The following is a 23,724-nucleotide window of genomic DNA, read 5'->3' as shown; positions in this document are numbered from 1 at the left end:
GGACACTGTATATTTGACATTTTTTATATTTTCTAGATTATGTTGTACTTTGATGTAAAAATATATTTCTTGTCATTTTCTTATCAAATTAAATACATCTATGGCCATCTTAGGTCACATAATGCCCTTATTTAGCACTAGGTTTATGGTAGTACTCTCTTCTGCACAGATACATATATTCACCTTGCGAGCACGTGCGCTCCAGGCAGTGGTCAGTGACAGGAGACAAGAGTCAGTATTGCAGGGATCCAGAGACCACCTTTCACAGCAGTGCTTTACTCTGTAGATCCCTGGCTGAGCCTCCTGCCATACACAAGCTTACACATACTCATAGCTGCAGAGGTGGAGTCTAGGGCTTGCTAGTTTCTCATTGGCCTGGAAATTCCAAAGAATTATACTCCCTATAAATAATTAGACCCCTTCCAAAAATCTCAGTGCCCAGGGATAGCAGGGAGCTAATGCGAATGTATAAGGAACCATGAAGGGCATCTGGTAAGTGCAATAGTATCGTAACCGGTATGGAGTAGTACTGCTAGAGCTACTACAGTAACTAACAACTATGTGCCATTTTCACTGAAGACATTTGCTACAAACGTTTACATTAAGTGGGTCTGACTGCACGAGCGTTATGTAATGGGGGCAAATCTGCAAGATTTTGTATAGTTCTATATTCCAATAGTCAATATATAGTATTTGTCATGTACTCAATAATCTTTCTCTTAACAGGAACATTCAATTTGCCTTGTACTCAATCAGCTTCCTGGCAACCCTGGTATATGGCACAATTGAACACTACACAAGTAAGTGCTAACTATGATCTATGGACAATTTTCTTTTATGTGCATACAGAACGGATACTTACACGTATGACATAGATAGAGAAAGATACAATTTGAAAATTTGACATGAGATAATATGAAAAAGGAGATTATAGATAGATAGAATTAGATGGATAGATATTAGATAGAATTAGAGATAAATAGATAGATAGATAGTTAGGAGATAGTTAGGAGATAGAATTAGATATAGATAGATAGATAGATAGATAGAATTAGATGGATAGATAATATTAGATAGAATTAGATAGATATAAATAGAATTAGAGATAAATAGATAGATAGTTAGGAGATAGAATTAGATAGATAGATAGATAGATAGATAGATAGATAGATAGGAAAATGAGATCATAGAAATGCATACAGAACACAAAATTAGATACTGTAGATACGACATAGACAGACAATAGCTAAAAATACAACTTAAAATTCTGACATTAGATAATATTCAAAAGGAGACCATGGATCTATAAACAGGAAACAATGAGACACAGCTGTAGCCAAGATCCCTTTGTCATGGTGTATTTTCTGTATTGTGGGTCACTATTCCATGTGCCCCCTGTGATTTACAGAGGACTACAGGTAGATTATAGATTAGATAGGCATTAGAAGATAATGCACATAGGTAGATATGAAACACATATGATAGAAAATAGATACTACTATTAGATAGATATACATAGAGAACAGATAGATAGACATGATATAGATAGATAATAGATAAAACACAACTTGAAAACCTGTCCTACGATAATATGCAAAAGATCAGATAGATAGACAGACAGATAGATAAATAGATAGATAGATAGATATGGAATAGATCAATAGATGGCAGACAGATAGATAGACAGATAGATAGATAGATAGATAGATAGATATGGAATAGACCAATAGATGGCAGACAGATATTAGAAAAATGGACAGACATAATGGTTCTATGAGTTATATCACTAAAACTTTTTGCAAACCTCCATTAGTTCTGAATTGCAATACATGAAGGCCCCTTCCAGTCTCTCCTGTTAACCCATGAGGCAGGGCTGGATAACATTGGCATGAATTGCCCTTTGATCCTATATAGCTGGCTTGCAGCCAGATAGCTGTAATTGCAGATACAGTACATGTTACATTGGGACTGAAAGGTGTTTTTGCACGGCTAATGTTGTTTAAAGGAAAGACCTGTACAGACTGGGCCACTGTGTGAAAAAAGAGCCCTCTGTGTGAAAGTGGGTGCTCTGCCCAGAGGCCACATCTCAAGCCCCTGTACTCACAAACCAGACCTGAGCAACATTTTCCAAAATGTTTCTGGGTCGTATTGAACTCGTTTGTAAAGAAAAATGTTTATTTTTCCTGCGCACAGTGAGTGCTTTCAGAAAAGCAGACCATTGAGTGCTTAGATTTAGGTGGTCGTCTATTTGATCTCCCCTCTCTACTTCATGTAAATGTCAATAGACCACAGCCTGACTACAGCAAAGCCACAGTCCCTGTAGACATTCCTTCCAATAATGAGGGGTGGGGGCACTGTCTGAGGGGTGGTCCTAGCAGTCTTACTGTGAAGGGTATGATTACTAGAAAGAAAGCAGGGTGTCTCCTTTTCTGAGAAGGTATGAAGAACCATTAGCCAGTCGGTTACAGTCCAGATTCTAGTCGTACTGGAACTTAGTGTGATGTTCATATTAAAAGTGGCAAATAATAACTTCATGTAAAATGTCAGAAATAACATGTGACAGCCTTTACTTGCGAGCAACATCTACTATATCATCTGGTGCATCTTCATGCTTGGGCGGAGAGTTTCTATAACTTTCTTTAATGTTGTGCTTGTTTTTAGGATTTCCATTTAGTCTAAAATTCAACAACGTCCAGCACAAATGCCCACCCATCAATGGTGGACAGGATGACTTACCAGGTAAGGAGAGACTTTGACCGCGAATCTTGTACACCCTCCTATACCTTATGCATGGCTATAGACATGATGATGTTTAATAGAATTGCTGACAATCAAACCCTAAGATTGAAATCTGGACTGGATCCTCCTTGTCCTATCGATGAAGATAAGCAGCAGCATTGGTATCTGACATCTACTCCTCACCTCACGTTATATTATATAAGGCATGACTGCTTGAGCCAACAGTGCATGTTAAAGGGGTTTTCTGAGATTCCTCAGGATAGGTCATCACTATCAGATGGGCGGTGGTCCAACACCTGGGACCCCCGTCTATCAGCAGTTTGAGGAGGCCGTGGCGCTTTGTTGAGGCCCGTGACATCCTCGCAGCTTGCCAAGCACAGCATCGAACATTGTGTAGCGGCTGTGCTTGGTATTACAACTCAGCCCCATTCACTCAAATGAGACTGAGCCGAGCCTAGGGCATGTGACGTCACTGGCCTAGGAAGAGGCCGCAGCCCTCACTGGCGTGCCGCTGCCTCTTCAAACAACTGATCTGTAGGGGTGCCGAGCGGACCCCCAACGATCAGATATTGATGATTATTTCATTCAGACTAAGTATAAATCCTATAGCTGTCCTCTGAATTATATTTTGGTGAGGCTTAGATCTATCTGTTTTTAGGAAAGCTGTGTAATCAGAAATGTGGCTTCTATAAAAGCCTCTTGCAGGTGTTGTCACTGTATGTTGCAGTGACCAATCAACCCACTAATGTAGTGACATTCTTTTTACCCACTGTGGCTGCAGGAGCTGGGGAAAGTTGGGTGATGTTGTTTTCATTTAACTTTCCAGAAACTGACCGTTTTGTCTGTTTTCTATCAGGAAGATACAGAAAATACTGTCTTTTTTTTTCATAGTTTTTTCACTTTTGCGTTTTCCATCCGTTTCCATCAGTTTTTTTTCCATCTGGAAAAAAAACAAAAAACAAAAGAAAACAGAAGTATTTTCTTCCTGAAAATCCAGAAAAGATTTTCTGTCTAAACAAGGCAGAGTCCACAAAGGTGCTCAGGTAGGCTTATGGTGCCGCCCCCGAGGTTCCTCAGAGGTGTCACTTTTGATGCAGAGGTCTGCCAACTGCAAAATGGATTGAAAACAGAAGCAAACTAGTTTTTTTTCACAGTCCCATAGACTTCAATGGGCAAGTCTCATCTAGAAAAGCGGATCAGAATAATACATGCAATATTGTAAATGGGATGGCCAACCAGATCCATTAAATAAATGGATGTGTACATGGGCCCATTGAAATGTGTAGGTCAGTGTGCTATCGTTGTATGTGTGCACGAACCCTGAATTATTATCACAAATTACAAACGGATGCATCAGTGCGAGTTTTTATTACTGGTTGTTTCCAGCAACTTGTGACACATGAATACTTTGTATAATGTAAGCAAGTGCCTCTTCACATCTCCTTCACAATAAACATGGGCTTCTCATTTCCTCCCATAGGCTTTGATCTGATTTCCAAGTTCCAGATAGACAGAGCAGCTTCGGTCGGCGCTATACGGACTGTGGTGGGGACATCGCCATTCCAAGTGGCCTATCAGCTGGGAACTAATGTCGACTTCAGGATTCTGACCAGGTGTGTAACCTATAGATCACTTGTCAGCACACTCAGTGGTTATTTTTTAGTATGTATGACAAGAATGCGTAAATGGAAACGTTTTTCGTATCTCATTAATGTGTGTGACCACAGTCTAATTAGTTTCCTGCTTACCCAAACTACTTTGATTATGTTTAGAGCAATTTTGTGGATAAAAGGGCATTGCAAACAATATGATAATGCAGGTCGGAATAATTTATCTGGATTAGTAAACAAAGTAAATTCATGACAAAGACAGCATTATTTGGTGTTTTTCTTACAAACTCATATCTAAAATATTGACTATTAGCACCCCCTTGTGACATGTGAGAGGCAGTGCAGGCGCTGTTCTCAGAGTGGTGCTGAAATTTTACTGGTTAGGTATGACGTTAAAAAATCCTAAAAGAGGTGCTAGAAAATTTAGACTAGAACCTTCAGAATCACATATCCATGCGCTAAGAGCGTCCATTACTCATTTATAGTCGGTATTGTACCACTTTTATCTAGAATGACCCCCATTTCTTAGCTCTATTGTTTGTATATATAACGGTGTGCAGCCATTTAGTTTTTTGTTAAAAAATCCTAATTAGATTAGATTATTATTATTTTTATTGGAAAAATATTAATTATGATGATAATAATAATAATATCATTATTTTAGTTGTGGTTAGCAGCACAACCATGTCTGTAGATAGCAACGTGCTTTCATTACAGACGAGGAAGGTGCACAAAATGGGATAATTAGCGCAATTGCTGACTGAACACTTGACTGTCAGGCACTTCCGTCAACTATGCAAAGAGGGCAATTAGTCTGAACAGCAGTCGCCTGGATTGGACAGTTTAATTAATAAATGCAATCAGACAGATTTACCTTCTGTACAGATTAAGATGCCTTTTATGTTTAATTGCTCTCAAGCTCACAATGCATTTCTTTGAACTCCAAAATTGTTCATTTACAGGAGTAAATGTACAATTTTTAGGACTTGATTTTCCTGTATTGTTTTACTGCAACGTGAGATAAATGAATAAAAGAAATGAAAAAAAAATCTTTTATAGGCTGATCCCTTTAGTACTAAATAGCTTATCCATTTAACTGTACGCTTATAGGCACATCTATGGCAGTGGACTACCTGAGGAATATTCCTTTATGTTCACTTTCCGGATGAAAGACACCACAAAGAACAAATACTGGAGTATCTGGCAAATCGTAGACTCTGAGGGAAAGCAGCAAGCCGCAATCAATTTCAATGGTCCTAAAAAAGCTCTTGAGTTCTCTTACAAGGGAGCAGATGGGAAATTGAACACTATCAGCTTTGCTCATCTCCCCTTCTTGTTTGACACCAAGTTCCACAAAGTTCTCTTTAGCGTGCAAAAGGATAAAATCACACTTTATATTGATTGCATCAAAGTGGATTCATTCAAGCTGGTGCCAGTAGGCAAAATTAATGTGGATGGCTACACTATCCTAGGCAAACTGAAGAGTAACAATGAAATATCTGTGCCGGTAAGTGGCTGCCATTTTCTTTTTTTAATTCAATCAATTTTTATAGCATTTAATATATCATTTATTATTGGTCTGGGTTATGGTTTGTTCATATGTCTATTGATTTACTAGCATCGCTACTGTTCTTCTCTCATATAGGAAATGTAACTCTTAACTTCCCCCACATCTTGCTCTCTTGCTATCCGATCTTTCCAAGATGATAGGTAGAAGGAGTTCAGTTAAGTGTCTATGCATGTATATCAGTGGTCATACCTTTACTTAGGAGTTGGTTAGAGACCTAGGAGACCCCAGAGTGTCATACATGACTTTTCAGGGTAATTGGGACACAAATTGAATCTGATGGCCGAACCAGACCTGAAATGAATATTGGGAAATTCACTCATCTGTAATTATAAACTTTAGTGCCAATATCATCGCAAAGGGACTATACTCCATTAGGGCATTTTCATACTCCCTGCCTCCTGCATGTAAGGGCTGATAGGAGAGAAAGGGTAGACGAGTAGAAGCTGACTTACACAAGAAAACATGGAGACTCTGCAGTGTGAGGGGACAGTAGGTGTATGTCACTGATCTATAGATAGGACAGGATAGAATGTAGGATTCATTAGGAAACCCATATCTGAGGGGGAGAAGAAATCAAAATGGCAGATAACCCACAACTTACACATCACATAAATCAGGTATACACCGGAGTCTCTATTTTATGCTTTCATAATGGCCTATTCTGCACCACATAGAGAGCACGAATATTCTAGTGAATTTTTATTGCGAATATCAGCACTTCGAGAATTCGCAAAATTCTAGAATATAGTGCTATATAATCGTAATCGCGAATAATCTAGATTATTTTTTTATCACTAGATAAACCTATATTCTTTTTTCATTTATTGTATGTAGCTTCTCTTTATCCTTATTATGTTATCTATCATCCATACCTTCTTTTTTTATAGTTATTATTTTACCTATCATTAATAAACCTTTATTATTAATATTTTTCTACCTATAATTAATTATATCTTTTTATAGATGCTATATTATTTTTTAAATAAATCATTCCCTATAACACACAATAGACAACATATAACAGACAATCACACAAAGGCTATATGCCACTAGCCGGCTATGTGCAAGCCAACAATCTATCCATCCATGAGACAGGTAGTCAGCATACCTTACAATGGCAGCCTTGTGTGCAATGAGACCTTCAAGACCAGCTCTCATCTGACTGAGGACCAGTAAGTCTCAAAGTTGCTTGATTTGAGTTGGATAGCTTGGGGGACCTGCGAACCTAGATCATTATCATTAGGGTGATACTTTCACACTACTACGCTACTTTCACACTTGCGGCAGAGGATTCCGGCAGGCAGTTCCGTCACCGGAACTGCCTGCCGGATACGGCAATCCGGACGCAAACGGATGCATTTGTCAGACGAATCCTGGTGCGGATCCGTCTGAAAAATACATTGCAATACCGGATACGTCTTTCTGGTTGTCCCATTTTTAAAGGTCTGCGCATGCGCAGACCGCAAAACAGGTTCCGTTTTCTCCGGAACACTTGGGGCCGGATCTGTCATTAATGCATTTCAATGGAAAATAATGCCGGATCCGGCATTCCGGCAAGTGTTCAGGATTTTTGGTCAGAGAGAAAACTGCAGCATGCTGCGGTATTTTCTCCGGCCAAAAAATGTAAGAGGGACTGAACTGATGCATACTGCTCTTTATTCAGAATGCATTAGGATAAAACTGATCAGTTTTTTTCCGGTATTGGGCCCCTGTGACGGAACTCAATACTGGAAAATAAAAATACTAGTGTGAAAGTACCCTAATTGTCCTAACATTTATATTCAATGACCTTTCTATACTGTTTTGTCATGTAAACTCATTTGCATAAACATGGGCATATGGGAAAGACATTTTTTGGCATATAGATTGTTTGTCATAAGTAATGAAATTGTGCGTGTGAAATACGTGCATATTACATTGCTGATTTTTACAATTGTGATTTTGTGAATTTGCTAAATATTGTAAATTAGAATATTGCCTATGCCGATCATCACTAGTGCTTATTTATCTCCTTATTTATTTGCAAAATGCAAACATTACCAGATTACAATGCAGACTGCATGGGTTCTATGGTGACAGTAATTATATGTCCTGAGCTATAGGGTGAGATGTATTTTCAGAAACATTTATATTCAATTAATGTATACAGCATATTGTTCAGGAAATATAGGTGGCTAAACACTGCACGAGATGAAAAGTCTAGCTAAAAGAAGTCTTTAAGTCATGCTCCAGCATTAAGTGTTATTATTGATCATGGTTTGATACCACTATTACTACTAGTTTTGGTATTTTTACAAGTAATACTAGAAACCTAGTAGGAGTACTAGCAATAGAAATTATCTGTCATTATCACAAGCTATTTTAGGTTTAATGGACTAGGGGAACTGAAACTCAGTAACTAGCATTGTTCTTCACATGGATTCAGAGATATCCCCATTAATAGCTCTGCTAGATTTACCAAGCTGGTAGTTCAAAGGGAGGGTCTTTTCTGCTGGAGCTCTCTCCCTATCACAGCTCAGGAGGCAACTGAAGGATGAAACTGAGCATGTGCGGCCTTCCCAGTGAGCTCGACAAAGAAATAAAAAAAGAACAAATAGTGAAGGTAATCTTTTACTAGTGTCTGTATTTGTAAGTTATCCCCTCCTTTCTGATCCTCAGCTATGTCATGTGGCCAACACATTGACTCTCCAAATAACACAGCATCTTATGTGTGGACAGGAAGACAGTTTCTCAATGGATTCCTATGGGAGCCTCAATGTCAGTCTCATAGGAATGAATAGAGAAGTAACTGACTTCCTGTCCTGTGTCAGTTGGAAATCAGAGTGCTGGTCACATGACATAGCTGAGTATCAGAAGGGAGGTTATAACTCACAAATACAGTTACTGGTAAGAAGATTACCTTATCTACAATTTATATCATATACTTTTCTAATGGGCCAGAGAATAAAGATTTTTTGTGGGCATGCTTCTTTAAAAGACCTGTATGCAATTTTAAAAATGTAGTATGTACAGTATTGTGTGGATAAACTGATCCATAAACCAAAAAGACTCACTGGTTATGAAGCTAACAATGAAAATAACGAAATACTGTCGTGCCTACCTTTAAAGAAGCACTTCAAGGTTTAATTTTATTTTTTAACGTCATTTTTTTGTGGTAGAGGCAGGGGGCATCAATCATACTCAGCACGGATGTGGTTAATTTGTCAGAACTTCTGCTATTACTCCCTTACTTCTCTTTTTTTTCTCCGTCATCATAATTCCCCACGCAGGCTACCTGCTGACTACACCAGTCACTGGGGTAAATTTAATGCAAATTTTGGTACACACAATTTTTGTGCAGAAAATGAACAACTTTTTGTGATTTTGCACTGACCCTTGCCACTTTTGTATGTGCCAGATTTATTATCAACTGCAAATTTTTAGAGTCGCCAAACTATTTGCAGTCTCACTGTGGTAGGGAAGTGATATAAAGCAAAAAGTAGCATCTCTAGACAAAAGTGTTCTTTGTAAAAAAAAAATAATAATTACCAAATTTATCAAACAACTTACAGTATTTGATAAATTTTGCACAAATTATTGCAACATAGACTCAAGCAAACATGACTTCAAAAAATTGCCCTCAATGTGTTCACTGGGTGCTAGGCGTGGTCTTTAGGAGCTTCTCCTGTAGAGCCAGCGTAGAAGAACTGGATATTCAAGCTTTGCCCCCCAATGTGGGCTCAAAGCATAGGGCATTATGGGAATAGTAGTAGAGAAGGGGAATGCATTCGGTGCTGTAACCCACCACAGCCAATCACAGATCTAAGGTGTGAACTGTGTTGCTAATGTCACATCACCGCTAAAGCCCAGTAAACAAAAAACGGACAGGAAAAGCTCTGATGGTCTACTGGGCAAGTACTGCTGCATTTTCTTCAAGGCCACTTCCCATTATTGTCAAGATTTTTGCTGAAACCAGACTCCTTTAATGCTAAGTTATTGTAATTTGTAACTCATATCAACAATTAGGTGGATATGAGAATATAGTTACTGGAGTAAAAAATAATCATTACAAGACATTGTCAGATCACAAGTCCTATAGTCAATAGTGCCTCTGACTTTTCTGTTCAGTAAATGGCTGTAGTTGAGGAACAATAGACAGATCTTGCCACCCAGCAATGGCAGCTTTTTTGTTTCATTGCTTTTATAGTTGTATGGCAAATTGAAGAAAAAAGTAAAGGATCCAGCTCCATAAAACAGGTGTTTCTTTATTTCATGCGGTTAAAAAATCCAACACTTAAAGCACCGTAAATAGTTTACGCGTTTCAGACTATAAAATACCAGTCCTTACTCATGACAGGTATGTATGGTTGTATGGCAAATTATACAATCACCCCAGTGCTTTACTCCCAGTCTGTGTAGGGCAAGATTAATAGTGGAAACAAATTAAAAACTTGTCAGTATATGTTGGCCATAATTGACATATAAAGTTGAAAATTGAAACATCTCATTATCAAGCAAGGGAGCATACAAAGCGGTTATAGGGCTTCATAACAGTGATTGAACTGAGCTCCCCTTCCGATGACAGGTTCACACTTTGTGCAGACTGACGTTAAAAGCAGTTTCATTGTCACAGATGAGTTACTGGCTTAGTTTATAATCCAAGTTATGTCTCAAGGCCTGTTTACACAGATTCTGTTACCATGATCTTGGACTATTATCTACAGTAATACATTAGAAGTACTACAGTTAAAGAGTCCAGATTACTATTTTTTTTATTTTTCTATTGCATCCCCCCATTATCCCCATGTCAGCTCTGAGTGCTGTGTTTAAATACACAGTTTGGACTGTCATGCATGCACACAGGAGTCTTCTCCATTATGTCAGCAAAGCAGTCCAGACTGTGTATTTCAGCACAGCTTTGAGCACTGATGGCAGGATAACCAGGAGTAGTAGAAACTCCTTGTGAGCACTACTTATGCATTACAGAAGATAATAGGGCAGAATCTCAGTGGCAGATTCCCTTTAAAAGGTTGAGCATTGACTTGTAGGATGGCTTCCTTACATCTGGTGGCATTAGAGGCTCAGATTTCTTTTCTTTTTGGAAAGAGTTAATTTGCATACAATTGTAATTGTTGAATTGTAGTAATGTTAAAAAACCATACATGCCTGTTGGACACACACTGCTTCCAGCACTGCCACTCCTCCACCTCCCTTTGGTCTTCTCTTACTTGGCTGCGGCAGTGACATGCTAGTATTTATACACATGTGACCACTTCAGCCAATCAGTAGCTTCAGCAGTATATAGCACAAGACTGCTGAAGCCAGTGACAAGCTGCACTAGTCAAATGTGTATATGGGCATGTCATCTTTGCCAGCCCCTATGGTGGGGCCACCGGCCCTCTCCTCTCCCAGCTCTCATCACATCCTCTTTTCTGGAAAGTTGCCAGGCTGGCAGAGTAACGGCACTTAGCAAGAATTTTTTCACAAGCGCCGTTAAAAAAGTTGCAAATGTGCAGTTTGCAACTTTTTCATGCCACTAAAAATGGCATACTTTAATGATAAGTTTGGCCCTTGGTGTGTATTTTTATGCCTCTTTATGTGATCCTTAACTGTGCCCATAAGTTACACGTTTGTTTATATAGCCTGTGAAGAGGTAACCAACCGCTATCTCTCCAGAGGCCCCCACAGCAGCAGCTTGGTCTAACCATATGGTAAAAAAACGCTGTTAGAGGTTTTTTTTGAGAAAAAGAAAAAAAAGAAAATATCAATAAAAAAAGAAGCATTACTTACCTCTACTGATCCCCTACCACTTACGTGAGAAACCTGCCCAGCCAATCATTGGTTAAAGGAGTTGGTCCTTGTCAACCTCTCTGGGGGCTACTATGTCAGCACCTGTTACAGGAGAAATCAGCAATAAAAGAAAATGTTAAATGATCCCCAAAGGGGTTGTATGAAATTATTGGGGACACAAAGTGTAAAAAAAATACATCACCTGCTGATCAGCTCTTTAAGGAAGCTGCAGCAATCCCATGACCGCTGCACCCTTCTTGCAGCTTAGCCTAGGCCAGTGACATCGTGCTCATCCGTCACATGGCATAAGCACAGCCCATCCCCATAGACGTGAAGGGGGCTGAACTGCGATACCAAGCACAGCCGCTGTGCTATGTACTGCACTGCGCTTGGTGAGAAGGCCACGGTGCTCATAGGAGCCCCACCAATCAGATACCGATGACCTATCTAGACGATAAGTAATTAGTATGGAAAAGTCAGAAAACCCCTTTAAGTGGTTAAAGGGAACCTGTCATCAACTTTATGCTGCCTGTACTAATGGTAGCATAAAGTAGAGACAGGTGAGTTGATTTCAGAGGTCTGTCATTAAAAGTTTAAAGTAAGCAGTTGCCCAGAAGCAACATCACAATCATTGCAGACTGGACCTGGAAAAGAGTCCCGGCCACCTTAGAAGAGTCCTGGTTATTCATGGATTCCTGCTCTCCTGCCCACCTGCAGGTGACTGACAGGCTTCTACCTAGTTTTCTCCCTTTCTCTCTAGGAGAGAACTGCCAATCATCAGCAGATGGATGGGAAGAGCTGGAGATTATGAATAGCCATGACTCTTCTCAAATAGATTTGACTCTTTTCAAAGCCTGGGCTGTAATAATTATGATGCCGGTTCTCGGCAACCACTTACTTTTAGCTCATTAGTGACACACCAATGAAATCAGCATTTCTGTCACTACTTTATGCTGCCCTCAGTGAGCTCAGCATAAAGTTGATGACAGGTTCCCTTTAAAGATCACTGTCAAATAGGACCCAGTACAACATTTACAAGAAGTAGTGCTTCCTTTAGTTTCTCCCCATAATGACTGCAAATCAAGGCTACTTTCACACTTGCGGCAGAGTGATCCGGCAAGCAGTTCCGTCGCCGGAACTGCCTGCCGGATCAGGCAATCTGCATACAAACAGACAGCTTTTGTAGACGGATCCAGGTGCGTATCAGTCTCACAAATGTATTTCAAGAACGGTTCCGTCTGTCAGTTTGTCATACGGACAAATGGATCCGTTTCTATTTTTTTTCTTCACATTTTTAAAGGTTTACGCATGTGCAGACCGGAAGGACGGATCCGGCATTGCGGTATTTTTAATGCCGAATCCGACACTAATACATTTCAATGTAAATTAATGCCGGATCCAGCATTCTGGCAAGTCTTCAGTTTTTTTGGCCGTAGATAAAACCGTAGCATGCTGCGGTATTATCTCCATCCTGATCAGTCAAAAAGACTGAACTGAAGACATCCTGATGCATCCTGAACAGATTTCTCTCCATTCAGAATGCATGGGGATAAAACTGATCAGTTCTTTTCCGGTATTGAGCCCCTAGGACGGAACTCTATGCCGGAAAAGAAAATCGCTAGTGTGAAAGTACCCTAAAAACTGCACTAATCTAGTTCTATATAGTATACTGTATTACTATGTCGTGAAATTAGAGGAAATCCCAATAAGCCTTTATTTCACATGAAAATACAAATGCGTATTTGATTTGTCTAGTTAGATCAGCTTTTGAGTTGAGTTTTTCTTTTGCCCTCTATTTCAGAAGTGTTATTAAACTCCCTTCATAGTAGATCTACACATGGGTGGCTGTAATATATGAACTAAAAATGACCTCTTAATTGCTGTTAGATTTTTTGCAAACACATAAAAAGTAGTCCGTCTTTCATACTGCTGTGGACTGCGCTATTGGATGCACAAAATAGTACATATAAGTAGGAGATTTCTTGGCAAAGTGCTGATATGTGACATAAATCCTTCACTGCAAGAGGAGTATTTGTGCTACATGTTGTCAGAACGGATCTAGAGGTGTTACGATTCCCATATGGGCTCCTATGTTTATTCCTAGGCAAGTTTAATTTTATATCCTGCAAGCAGAATGTATGAGTTGAAACACATGGCATACTGTATAATATGAATCTGTGTAGTCTTCCTAAAGAAGTAAGCAGATGAAAGCTGGAGCTAACTGGTAATTAAATGCACACCAGTCAGCAGGAGCAAAAGTTAAGTATAAAAATATATATCATGTAAATGTTGGTATTAGAAATGAAGTTAGGCAAGAAATTCCATTCTTTACGAATCACTATAAATCAGGTATATACAGGCCACTCTGCCATAGGGTATGGCCACACGTTACAGCCGTGCTGCGGTGAAGAAGCTCGCGGCTAATTAGCCCGTAGCTGCCTTTCATTTAATAATGAAGTATAGTCCTTCTTCATTGTCAATGGCAGCGTGGCCCCTTTAATGCACTTGTAAATGGGCTTTTGCTGGTATGGGGTTTAGCTGGCTAGGTGGGGGCACAATATGTATATTATTGGTGTTCTTGCCTGCAATCTCCTGCGGGTTATTTGACAGTAAACACTGAATATTAATCAGCTCTGGCATACCCCCTTCTCCAACCCCAGTGCTCTCCTGCTCTACAGGTAGGAGCCCTTCTTCTGCCATCTGCTTTTCCTCCTTTTCCACATCTTCTAATATCGATAAGAATATGTCATCAGGAACATCCAGCTCCTTCTCTCTCTCTGCATCTTGCTGACTTCTCTAGGACATGGAGAGCAAGAAGGATGATTTGGAAGAAGTAAAGCCAGCAAAAGATGAGGATGGTCATCATTAAGACCTGACCCCCTTAAGGGGTGTAGACGGGATAGTATTGGTTGACACACTGGCATCCCAATGATAAAGGCTTTGATCTAATTGGTATTGAATTACATTTACAGCTGATGTAGGAATAAGTAAATGTAGGAATAAAATAAAGTGACGCACTCTCCCTCTCCAATATTCTTCTAGTAATCATTTTCAGCAACACTGTCCCTAGAGCAAGAGCGCTTGCCACGTCTCTCCCTATGCTCAGCTCACAGGACAAGGGCGGAGACCGCGAAAGATGAGGGTTTTATAGGGCTGTGATATCACAGGGGATGGCTATCTGCAGATTGGCTGGCTACACAGCATTATGGGTGATCTTGCGTTCCCAGGATTCTTACTTTCACTTTGTAACACGGGCAGGCACCATTTTAGGAAAAATTTTAATTAGTTGCGAATCGAAGTTTTTCAAACTTCGGACTGAATTTTGCTTTAATTGCTTTGCTTTGCTCAACACTTGTTGGTATAGTTATGGTTTTGCACTTGTAACTACAGTCCTGCAGTGATGGTCAGTTCGCAGTGTTCGCCAGCGAACACATGCGGGCTGCCATCTTTAGTAAGGTAGACTCACCCGTCCAGCGATGCACAGGTAAGCCCTTACCTGTGCCGGGAGCCGGTCTGAAATCAAATGCAGTCACCGGGAGCAGAAAGTTCTGAGAAAAAACCCGATGAAGGCCCCTGGCGGCTGTTCTCGGAACTGCTTGCTCCCGGTGACTGCATTTGATTTCAGACCGGCTCCCGGCACAGGCACAGGTAAGGGCTTACCTGTGCATCGCCGGACGGGTGACTCTACCTTACTAAAGATGGCAGCCCGTATGTGTTCGCGTGCGAACTGACCATCACTGCATTCCTGTAGTGTCTAGGCATTGTCTTCTTCTTAAATGGGTCATCAGAATTTTTCATGATATTTTAAACTTTCTATGTCACTACCTATATTTAAAAAAAAATCCTAAAATCCTGCAGTTTATGTACTCACCACTAAGCCTAATATCAGGCGCCACTTCTTAGTCTCTACAGTTCAGTTTTCATCATTACCATTATAGGCAGATAGCAGCAAACAGGATCCTACCATACACAAAAGGGGATATCATAGCTTATCTATTCTTTCCTTGTACAATGACCTCTGCACCCATCCAGTCTATTGTGTCTATGTCCACAGGGGTGCACCTAGCCTTTCTGCTGCCTGAGGTGAAAACTGAAACGGCGCCCCCCCGCCCAATGCCAATTTTTTAACCTAACCCCTTTGCCATAATGAAAGCGCTCATTGCCCATGGCCCTTCCGCTGCCCCTATCTTGCCCCTACCTGGTGCTGCCTGAGGCGATCGCCTCACCTGGTCTCATTGGTGGTGCACCCCTATATGGCCTAAAGTGGCTGCTGTAAAGCTGTAAATGCTGTTAACAACAGATCATTCAAGATGGCGGCCCTGATCCTTGAGAAAATAGAATAAAAATCAGAAAAGAAAGACAGATTAGAAATTGTGTCACTATCTGGTTTTAACTGGCAGGAAACAAAGGTGACCCATTATCTTTAGAATTATAAATACCAAATACATTCCTCAATATAGGCAAATGCAATGTTAACTCTTAGGGCTCATGCACATGAACGCATTTTCTTTCCGTTTCTGTTCCGTTGTTTTTGCGGACTGTATGCGGAACCATTCATTTAAATTGGTCCACAAAAAAAAGTGAAGTTACTCCATGTGCATTCCGTTTCCGTATGTTCGTTACATAAAAGAATAGAACATGTCCTATTATTGTCCCCATTATGGACAAGAATAGTATTGCTCTATAAGGGGCCAGCTGTTCCGTTCCACAAAATACGGAATGCACACGGACGTCATCTTTATTTTACTGTCGTGTGCATTAGCCCTTATATTGCACTGTATCTTTACATTTGCAGCCTCAATGAGCACTGGTGGTACAGCCGGTACAGCTGTAAAGGGCCCGAGATATCCAGCAGAAATATGGGGCCCCATTTGAGTACCAGGGCAGGAGGAGAGGGGAGAGAGAAAAGTCAGGCAAAAGTCAGGCAGTGAGGACTTGATTTTCTGTTTTTTTGTTTCAGTAATGTTTCCGCTTCCGCTCCGTTTTGCCGTTCCGTTTTTCCTTTTGGTTTCTGTTTGTGATCCGTTTTTTGCAGATCGCAAATGGAACCGGAAGCATACAATAATGTTTAAACACTAAGTACATAAATAAATTGGGCTGGGCATAAAAGTTTCAATAGATGGTTCCGCAAAAACGGAACGGATATGGAAGACATTTTTTGCGGAACTATTGACTTGAATGGAGCCATGGAAAGTGATTTGCGGGCAATAATAGGTAATGTTCTATTTTTGAACGGAACAGAAATATGGAAACGCAATGCATACGGAGTACCTTCCGTTGTTTTTGCAGACCCATTGAAGTGAATGGTTCTGCATTCGGACCGCAAACGGAACACAAAACAACGGAACGGAAACGGAAAAGAAAACGTTTGTGTGCAGGAGGCCTAAGTGAAATGCCCTGAAGCCATGCATTATCCTCACACACACATAAATTTTTTTTACAGTCCTCCTGTGTAATGATGAACGATCAGCCAGGACGTTTCGCGAACCCGCGATCAAATGTTCGCAAACCGAGCGTTTGCGGAGAGCCCCATTGACTTTAATGGCAAGCGAGCCTGAAAAACCTTCAGGTCATATTTGTAGCCACCAAATACTTACTAGAAGTGAACAAATAGACCCACAACATGGACAGTGACATACCAGAGGGGGATCAATGGCAAAAATTCCCCTAAAATTTTTATGCGTCTTAAAGGGAAACTCTCAAAAATGTGCCCTGCTGGGGTCTAGAAAATTTATATTTTAGGCCACGGCAGTACAAAAAATAGGCATTCATCTGACAGAACTTGTAATGATGTTGCTGGAGGTACATTAGGCGGTCAATGGATAAAAGTTTTACTGTAGGCCACTGGAGTACAGGCCCCAAAAATTAGGCATTCACCTGACAGAAAAAAACTTGTGATCATGTGGCTAGAGGTACATTAGGCGGTCACTGGATACAAATTTTACTGTCGGCCAGTACAGGCCCCAAATATTAGGCATTCACCTGACAGAAAAGAACTTGTGATGATGTGGCTGGAGGTACATTAGGCGGTCACTGGATACAAATTTTACTGTAGGCCAGTACAGGCCCCAAAAATTAGGCATTCGCCTGACAGAAAAGAACTTGTGATGATGTGACTGGAGGTACATTAGGCGGTCACTGGCTAAAAATGTTACTGTAGGCCACTGGAGTACAGTCCTCAAAAATTAGGCATTCACCTGACAGAAAAGAACTTGTGATGATGTGGCTGGAGGTACATTAGGCGGTCACTGGCTAAAAATTTTACTGTAGGCCACTGGAGTGCAGGCCCCAAAAATTAGGCATTCATCTGACAGAAAAGAACTTGTGATTATGTGGCTGGAGGTCATTAGGCGGTCACTGGATACAAATTTTACTGTAGGCCAGTACAAACCCCAAAAATTAGGCATTCACCTGACAGAAAAGAACTTGTGTGATGTGGCTGGAGGTACATTAGGCGGTCACTGGATAAAAAAAAATTGTCGGCCAGTACAGGCCCCAAAAATTAGACATTCACCTGACAGAAAAGGTCTTTTATGCCGCTGTATATACAAAAGACATGGACCATTTTTTGTTCTGGGTGGTGGCGGATATTTGTGGCATGAGGAATTTCAATTACACGTTGTCACAGGTTTTGAATTCCTCCGAGATCCATGCCTCATTCATGTCGTGAGCTAGGCGAGTGCGCTTATCTTTCATGATCCCCCTGCTGCGCTGAAGGTCCTTTCGGACAGGACACTCGACGAGGGGCAAGCCAAGAGTTCCATGGCAAATTGTGCCAGCTCTGGCCACAGGTCAAGTCTGCACACCCAGTATTCCAGGGGTTCCTTGCTTCTCAGAGCGTCCACACCGGCCGTTAACCCAATGTAGTCGGACACCTGTCGGTCTAGGCGTTCCCTGAGGCTGATACGGAGGGAGGAAAAAAAAATCGACAGAAAAAACTAAGATAAAAACATCCTGCACGATGTGATATACAAATGTGCGGATGTCCCTGGCCATATTATTGAAGAAAACCACAGAAATAAGATAATAATGCACTTAGTAAAGTAGATGCAAACATTATACATGGACAAAGTCCTCACTCTGATATAATAATATCTGAGACACTTAGTCAATATATTTTGATCAAAACACATCTAAGCCTGCCTACCAAGCGCCAAGGTGGTCTCAGGTCAGGCGGGTCCTACGCTAAACCTACCTAAGCCATTGGGCTTCTATGTTCAGGAGCGCAGACGCTGCACATATGGTGTGCTGCTCCTAGTCACCTCCATGTGCATCAAGCAACCAATGAGAGGAGGAGCCAGCACACCCATATGTACCACCTAATCAAGGCGCTCTATTGGATAGGAAGGGCAAAAGTGCAGAGGAATGCTACTCCCAAGATAAAATAGGTGCGCATTCACACTTGAAGGTGCCACTCCCTCAAGCAAATACTACATAGACAAAAAAAATCCACAGAAGGAGGCTGTCGTTGGGTTGGCTGAAAGAATTATCTCATATCTAAAGTGACCAACACATCTTCAAACCACCCTCTTCTAGCAGGCACGGTAGAATTGGTGCCCGCACCTGTTTCTCTGTGGGTGGAAATTCCTCTGCCAGCACCCGCAAAAGCAGAATGCAGCATTTCTCGAAACAAGGCCTGGAAGTACTGCATTCTGACAGCCCTCTGTGATGGTGGTAACATTTCCGCCATTTTGTGTTTCTACCGGGGGTCTAAGTACGTTTCCACCCAGTACTGGTCCTTGCCCTTTATGCTTTTTATACGGGGGTCCCTTCTTCAAACACTGGAGCATCAAGGCGCCCATTTACACTAAATTGGAAGCGGTGGAGCGCCCTGGCTCCTGCTCATCGCCCAGAAGAATGTCGTCCATCCACGGACAGCACCAGGGATCACAGAAAAGTTTAAAGTCCCCCTCAAACCCTGCTCTTCTTGCTCCTTCTCCTCACCCCCAACCACCATCCTCCTCTGACTTCTCTTCAAACTCCTGCTGACTTGTCTCAGATGGAGTAGCCCCCCTGGAAAATCATTCAGCATTGCTACTTCCTGATCTTCCAGCTCCTGCTCCTCGACGGCTTGATCAATGACACAACGCAATGCACGCTCCAGAAAGAAGGCGTAAAGTATGATGTCACTGATGGCGCCCTGGCTGCGACTGACCTGTTTGTTGATCTCATCAAATGGCCGCAGAAGTCTACATGCTTCGCGCATGAGCAGCCACTGGCACAGTGAAAAGAAACCAAGCTCCCCAGAACCTGTCCTGCTGCAGAGTTCGTACAGGTAGTCATTAGAAGCATGTTGCTGCGGGAGCAGCCTATCAAGCATATACAAGTTGGAGTTCCAGCATGTCGGGCTGTCACAAATCAGACATCTCACGGGCAGGTGGTGTCGCCGCTGAACATCAGCAAGGCAAGCCATGGCCATGTAAGATATTCTAAAATGGCCAGAGATTTTCCTGGCCTGCCGCAAGATGTCCTGGACCTCGGGGTATTTGGCAATGAATCGCTGCACGACTAAGTTCAGGACGTGTGCCATGCACAACACGTGTGTCATTTTGCCCTGTTTCAGCGAGCTCAGCAGATTGGCACCGTTGTAGCACACCACTTTACCCACTGTCAAATTCAGCGGCGTTAGCCACTGATCGGCCTGTGACCGCAGAGCTGAAATCAGTGCAGGACCGGTATGGCTCTTGGCTTCCAGGCACAACAGCCGCAGCACAGCATGGCAACGTCTCACCTGGCACGTCGAATATGTTCTGGGGAGCTTGGAGGGCGCATCGGAAGAGGCGGTAGCAGTGGAAAAGGAGGAGTCAGCCGAGGAGGAGACGGAGGATGGAGTAGGAGGAGGAGAAGAGGAGGCAGGCCTGCATGCAATCTGTGGCGGTAACACCAAATCCACACGGGAGCCACGGGTTACATGCTTGACGGCTGTAAGAAGGTTCACCCAGTGGGCAGTAAAAGTTATATAACTTCCCTGACCGTGTTTGCTAGACCACGTGTCTGTGGTCAGATGCATCTTGGCACCGACACTGTGTGCCAGAGATATATTCACTAGGCCTCCGAGTCCACCAGTTTATATGGCAGTAGTTGGCGCACTAGCAGTTCCGACAAGCCAGCGGTCAGCCGTTGGGCAAGAGGGTTATCCTGCGTCATCAACTTTTTACGCTCGAACATTTGGGCCACGGAAGCCTGCCTTCTGCCAGATGAACGGTGGAAGGTGGAGTGGAGGTCAAATGGGAGTAGAGAGGAGAAGGAGAAGAGACAGGAGGTGGAGCGCCGGGAGTGTGGCTTTGTGCGTTCTGACGGCATTGCTCCCAATGGGCTCGGTGATGGGAGGCCAGGTGCCTTCTTAAGGCGGTCGCCCTAAGGTAAGTGTTGGGCTTACCGCCACTTATGCGTTGTCAGCACAGGCTACAGATGGCAACACTAAAAAAGCCCACACTGTGGAGCCATGTGATGGCGTCCTGGGAGCGCCAGAAGTGACCGTGCATGGTGGATGGCTCGCTCCAGATACATTTGCAGTCTGCTTTTTGCCTCCTGTGCCCTGCGAGCTCTGCCTGCTTCTCCTCCTTCTCCTCCCTCTCTGCTGCTCCGTCTCTCCCTCTGAACTCCCCTCCTCTTCCTCTCTTGTGGGCACCCACATGATGTCCATCGACACGTCATCAACGTCACCTTCACCACCACTGACATTTGAGATCTCGGAGTAGGCAGCAACAGCGGGGACCTCCCTCCTTGGGCTAATCTGGGTACTGTCGTCACACCGTTGAGTGGCGGCCGTTGCTACCTCCTCTTCCTCATCCGATGTCAAGAATGGCTGCGCATCGGTAAGGTCTGGGAATGGATGGGAAAATAGTTCCTCTGACTCGAGTGGAGAGGCTATGGTGGTGGTGGTGGTGTCTTTGGGGGTGCACATAGCAGACAATGAGGAGGGAGCAGATACAGAGGATGAGGAGGGTGCAGAAGCGGAAGGCTGAATGAGCCACTCAACCAACTCTGGTGCGTCCTTTGAAGTAATCGCACGTGCCTTCTCCAACTTCCCACTTAGGCTCAGGCCTGGTGCACCTGCCCGACCCCTACCACCCCTGTGGCAGGGCCTGCCTCTTCCTCTGCCTGTCATTTTCAAAGTGACCCTGTGCCTAAGTCCCTAGAGAAGAGCAGTATTTGTGGAAGCAGGTATATCTCAGGCCTCAATCAATATTTTGTGGAAGCAGGTATATCAAACCCCTTAATCAGTATTTTGTGGAAGCAGGTTTATCGCAGGCCTCAATCAATATTTTGTGGAAGCAGGTATATCAAACCCCTTAATCAGTATTTTGTGGAAGCAGGTTTATCGCAGGCCTCAATCAATATTTTGTGGAAGCAGGTAAATCAAACCCCTTAATCAGAGTTTTGTGGAAGCAGATATATAGCAGGCCTCAATCAATATTTGGTGAAAGCAGGTATATCAATCCCCTTAATCAGTATTTTGTGGAAGCAGGTATGTCAATCCCCTTAATCAGTATTTTGTGGAAGCAGGTATATTGCAGCCCTCAATCAGTATTTTGTGGAAGCAGGTATATCAATCCCCTAATCAGTATTTTGTGGAAGCAGGTATATTGCAGGCCTCAATCAATATTTTGTGGAAGCAGGTACAGTAAGGAACAGAAGTATTTGAACATCCTGCGATTTTGCAAGTTCTCCCACTTATTAATCATGGAGGGGTCTGAAATTCACATTGTAGGTGCATTCCCACTCTGAGAGCCAGAATAAAATTAAAAAAATTGGAAATCACATTGTATGATTTTTAAATAATTTATTTGTCTTGCACTGCTGAAAATAAGTATTTGAACACCTGAGAAACAGCAAGAATTCTGGCTCTCAAAGGCCTGTTACTGTGCCTTTAAAAAGTCCACCTCTACTCCACTCATTAATCTAACTTAGCACCTGTCTGAGCTCTTTAAAGACACCTGTCCACCCAACAGTCAGTCAGACGCCAACTACTACCATGGGCAAGACCAAAGAGCTGTCTAAAGACACCAGAGACAAAATTGTGGATCTCCACAAGGCTGGAAAGGGCTATGGGGCAATTGCCAAGCAGCTTGGTGAAAATACATCAACTGTTGGAGCAATTGTTAAAAAAGGGAAGACTGTCAGTCTCCCTCGGACTGGCGCTCCATGCAAGATCTCACCTCGTGGGGTATTACTGATGATAAGAATGGTGAGGAATCAGCCGACAACTACAAGGGAGGAGGTGGTAAATGACATGAAGAGAGCTGGGACCACAGTTTCAAAGGTCACTGTCGGTAGAACACTACGCCGTCATGTTTTCAAATAATGCATTGCACGGAAGGTTCCCCTGCTCAAGTCATCACATGTCCATGCCCGTCAGAAGTTTGCCAATGACCATCTGGATGATCCAGAGGAGGCATGGGAGAAAGTCATGTGGTCAGATGAGACCAAAGTAGAAATTTTTGGTCTAAACTTCACTCGTGTTTGGAGGAAAAAGAAGGATGAGTTACATCCCAAGAACACCATCCCTACTGTGAAGCATGGGGGTGGTAACATCATGCTTTTGGGGTGCTTTTCTGCGAAGGGGACAGGACGACGGCACTGTATTAAGGAGAGGTAGAATGGGGCCATTTATTGTGAGATTTTGAGAAACAACCTCCTTCCCTCAGTCAGAGCACTGAAGATGGATCGTGGCTGGGTCTTCCAACATGACAACGACCTGAAGCACACAGTCAGGATAACCAAGCAGTGGCTCCGTAAGAAGCATATACAGGTTCTGGAGTGGCATAGCCAGTCTCCAGACCTAAATCCAATAGAACATCTTTGAAGGGAGCTGAAACTCTGTGTTGCTCAGCGACTGCCCCGTAACCTGACAGATCTAGAGGAGATCTATGTGTAGAAGTGGGCCACAATCCCTGTTGCAGTGTGTACAAACCTGGTCAAGAACTACAGGAAACGTTTGACCTCTGTAATTGCAAACAAAGGCTTCTGTACCTAATATTAACACTGATTTTCTCAGGTGTTCAAATACTTATGTTCAGCAGTACAAGACAA

General features: G+C 42.4%; 1 protein-coding gene across 1 annotated transcript in view; it reads left to right on the top strand.

The window, feature by feature from the left end:
- The first annotated feature begins 478 nt into the window (after positions 1 to 478).
- The window catches only part of LOC120999162 (collagen alpha-1(IX) chain-like), a 152,678-nt gene continuing 129,432 nt past the window's right edge, over positions 479 to 23,724 (top strand). Inside the window, 5 exon segments of the mRNA XM_040430036.1 lie at positions 479 to 492; positions 727 to 800; positions 2,662 to 2,739; positions 4,220 to 4,352; positions 5,460 to 5,856. Of these exon segments, the coding sequence (XP_040285970.1) occupies positions 479 to 492; positions 727 to 800; positions 2,662 to 2,739; positions 4,220 to 4,352; positions 5,460 to 5,856 (696 nt within the window).

Source organism: Bufo bufo, chromosome 4 (genome assembly GCF_905171765.1).
Source record: "Bufo bufo chromosome 4, aBufBuf1.1, whole genome shotgun sequence".
Lineage (NCBI taxonomy): Eukaryota > Metazoa > Chordata > Amphibia > Anura > Bufonidae > Bufo > Bufo bufo.
This window is presented reverse-complemented; position numbering and strand designations above follow the sequence as displayed.